Source organism: Mesitornis unicolor, unplaced genomic scaffold (genome assembly GCF_000695765.1).
Source record: "Mesitornis unicolor isolate BGI_N332 unplaced genomic scaffold, ASM69576v1 scaffold19371, whole genome shotgun sequence".
NCBI classification, from domain to species: domain Eukaryota; kingdom Metazoa; phylum Chordata; class Aves; order Mesitornithiformes; family Mesitornithidae; genus Mesitornis; species Mesitornis unicolor.
The window spans coordinates 13980-17264 of record NW_010163332.1 but is presented as its reverse complement, the minus strand read 5'-3'; the positions used below and the strand labels follow the sequence as shown (position 1 = coordinate 17264).

The following is a 3285-nucleotide window of genomic DNA, read 5'->3' as shown; positions in this document are numbered from 1 at the left end:
TGATTTAGTCAAACCGCGAAAACCCAACGCAGAGGGTGAAGGAAGGGCAGAGCACGATCTGCAAGTCAACAGCTGAGAGTTTCAGAAGCGGTGAAGCTTTTGTGTAGTTAAAATTGCTGTTCAAAGTAGGTGCTACATCAGCAAGTCTTCATTCATAGTTTTCTATGAACAGCCACCTTACAAATGAGTGCAAATCTTAAAGGTCCATTTTACATTTCAAGTCTCAAGGTTAAAAAAAAAATTCTGTTACAGAGCAACAAGCTGTTTCTGTAAATGCCCACACTATCGCTTTTCAAATGGTTAAAAATGGCACGCGCTATGCCACAGCTACTAAAAGACATCTCCGAACTCTAGACCCAACTAAAACACTAAAATTAGAACTAGGAACCAAAACACCTTCGCCCCTCGCCGCAGAGCGGCAGCCAGGGGCTTCTCGTCGTAATGCTGGTGAACAAACTGATTTGCAGAGAGAACCTCGACCTTAAACCCCGGGTTCGTTCTTAGCGAGGGGGCTTCCTGACACCAGGACAGGGGACGCAGCCCCCCGAGATCGTTCTGCTCCCGTGAACACAAGCCAGAGCGCTGGGGGATGGAGGTGCTGAACTGGTGTCACTATGCAGGCACTTGTGTAGAGGAATGTAGGCTTCTCCCGCTGACGCCTTCCCTGCTCCCTAAAAGCCTTCCTAGGAGTCCACCGCCCCACGGACCCCGCACCGCTCCTGCTCTCCTCCCCGTCACCTTGCGGATGCACAGCAGTGGAGGTTGGCACACGGCGCAAAGGAGAATATGAACCAAATACTGCGAGTCTTGAGGGAAAACTAGGACTGTGCTAAACATAGGATCTCCACGAACCATCGGTGGGCTCAGCACGTGGTTTGCATAGCGTTATCGATGTCTTCGGTTTCCACAAACACGTTGCCCAAAAAGAAAACCGGCAGAGCGCGGTCCCGGTGCCGGGACAGAGCAGCACCACCGGGGAGGTTTCCATGAAGGCGAATTTCAACGTCAGAAAGTACAAAACCAAAGGGTGTGCTTCTGTCCACGTGTGCTGACCGGGGCATTGCTCGGGGGGTCTGCCTTGGAAACGCAGTGAAATGATATCAGAGCTCTGCCCCGTCAGCGTGGCAGCAGTGTGCGCATCGTGGTTGCTCACTTTCCTAGTACAAAAACCCAGAGAATCTGCCCACGGGATATTGGCAATGAGCTGCTACGACTGCCCCACGGTGTATGCAGCAAAACGGGTCTGAAAAGCAGTCTTAAACTACGTTACTGGTGGGGAAAAACAAGCTGTTTTCCTGTTCCAAACCCAAATCAGGAGGAGTCTCCCCCATCCCAATAGCGAGGATTTCGTCATTCTGACTAAGGACCAAACCTGGCGCGCTTTCAGAATCAAAACCCTGCACGTGAGATCTACGATCCCACGACACAGAGAGCAGCAAAACCAAGCAGCAGCGAGGGGGTCGGAGGTGCCGGAGCTGGGGTGCTGGGTGCTGCGGGGCGCCCGGTGCTGCGCCGAGCGCGGTCGGTAACACCCATCGGACAGGACACAGCCTCGGGAAGGGCGGAGATGTAAACTCTGAGCATGTTAATGACTCGTGGATTTTGGCAACACGGACTCGGTGTCGTATAAAAATAATGTTTAGTAAAAAAAAACCCCCGGTGTCCATCATACAAATTCAGGAAAAAAAAAAAGAAAAAAAGAAAAAAAAGAAAGAAAAAAAAAAATCGACAGCGATTTCTGTCCTCATGGGATGAAGATGCCCCCATTTGTCAGAAACAGTTTTAAATAACAAGTAGTACATTGGAAACAAAAATGGGTCAGCAGCCATTAAACGTGTCCTGTGTGAAAGTGCACATCTTTCAATGGAGTTTAACCACCGTGAGGTCGTGATCGAACACAAACTGCAACTCAGGACCATAGAAATCAACTCCTTCCGATGGAAATATGGACCACCATCAAGACAAGATTACTGTTTTCCTTACGAGATTAAAAACACGGAGATTTTGCAGCATCGTAGTAAGGCACTCACCCATGGAAAAGTCTGTGACTGTTGCTTCGAACGGCAGCAGCTCTCTAGCTTTGAACACGAGGAAGACAGTTTTCAGCTCCGAGCTAAGTGCTAGGGTGCCTTACGTCGCACGGGGGGGATCATTCGGGGGCGGGGAACCGTTAGTGTTAGAATTCTCCTAGAAACTAGTTGTTTTTCCCCTCAACCCATTAAAGCATCTCATATTCTAAAATATTAAGTTTTATAAATCTAGTCTTCTGTTTTAAGGCTCTAAAAATCCCCTCCCCCCCCAACCCCCACAAAAAATACCTACCAGCGCCTGGTGGGCAACGGAGGACCAAAGCCGCCAGTTCACAGTCAGGAGTCTATTAAGTATTGCATCTTAAAAATGAAAACCTGCTTCCGCCTCCTGGCAGTTTTATCCCTTCCTCGAACGCCTTCGTTGTGTTTGGTCAGGTCAAAATTTTGCAAAGCCAGAAAAGAACAAAAAAACCACAAAAAAAAACTTAAAAAAATAATCGTCAGTCTCTTCCAATCCTGCAAAGGTGTCGGATCGTTCTGTCCCGTGGTGCTGGTCTCCTGCCTCGCCTCGACGCTGCCTGCCCTGCAGTGATTTCTCATTGGAAAAAAACCAAGGTGTCCCAATGCTTCCTTTTTTGTATGGCTCCTACAAATCTGAAAGCTTTCTTGAGTGAGGTAACAAAAGTTAGGCTTTCAAGCAAAGTACATGGTACGTAAAGTGTCCTGATGAACCTGCACAGCCTTCGCCAAGGCCTGGGGGTCTCTGCCGTTGCTCTGTCCAGATATATGGCTGCCCTCGCCACTGAAAACCAAGGAAATCACCGCGTAATTATTTCATATTTCCCTCTGGGAATGCTGAGAAACCCCCTCGGAGATCAGGACAGGGAGGCACCTCAGTGCGGTGTATGGGGACGGCGCTGGTGACCATCCCTGGCACCGCAGAGATCCCAGCACCTCAGGGGGGCTGGAAATGCCCCAACACCCCAGGATGCTCCTCCAGGCCCGGGGTGAGCTCAGGATTTTAACCCCCAGCTGCTCCTGGGCTGGGACATAAGAGGATGCAGCTACGTGCGGGTCTGTTCTGCCCCCAAAAAGGGGCTGCTCTGACACCAGCGCGTCCAAACAGCAAAGCTCGTGGCCCCTGCCCACCCCTGGGGTCTGTCCCCAGAGCCCCCTCACCTGTCGTGCTCCTTGTCCACCAGGTGGTAGCGGGCCCTGAAGGCCACCAGCCGGGCGTAGTAGGCAGGGGCCGGGG

The 3285-nt window shown here is 50.8% G+C and overlaps 1 protein-coding gene across 1 annotated transcript in view; it reads right to left on the bottom strand.

Moving 5' to 3' along the window:
* Positions 1-2201: 2201 nt before the first annotated feature.
* Positions 2202-3285, bottom strand: part of LOC104548037 (protein argonaute-1) — a 12385-nt gene continuing 11301 nt past the window's right edge. The window contains exons 18-19 of the mRNA XM_010193940.1: positions 3210-3277; positions 2202-2832 (exon numbers count right to left, since the gene is read on the bottom strand). Of these exons, the coding sequence (XP_010192242.1) occupies positions 2724-2832; positions 3210-3277 (177 nt within the window). The 3' untranslated portion in view covers positions 2202-2723. The remainder of the gene's footprint in view (positions 2833-3209; positions 3278-3285) is intronic.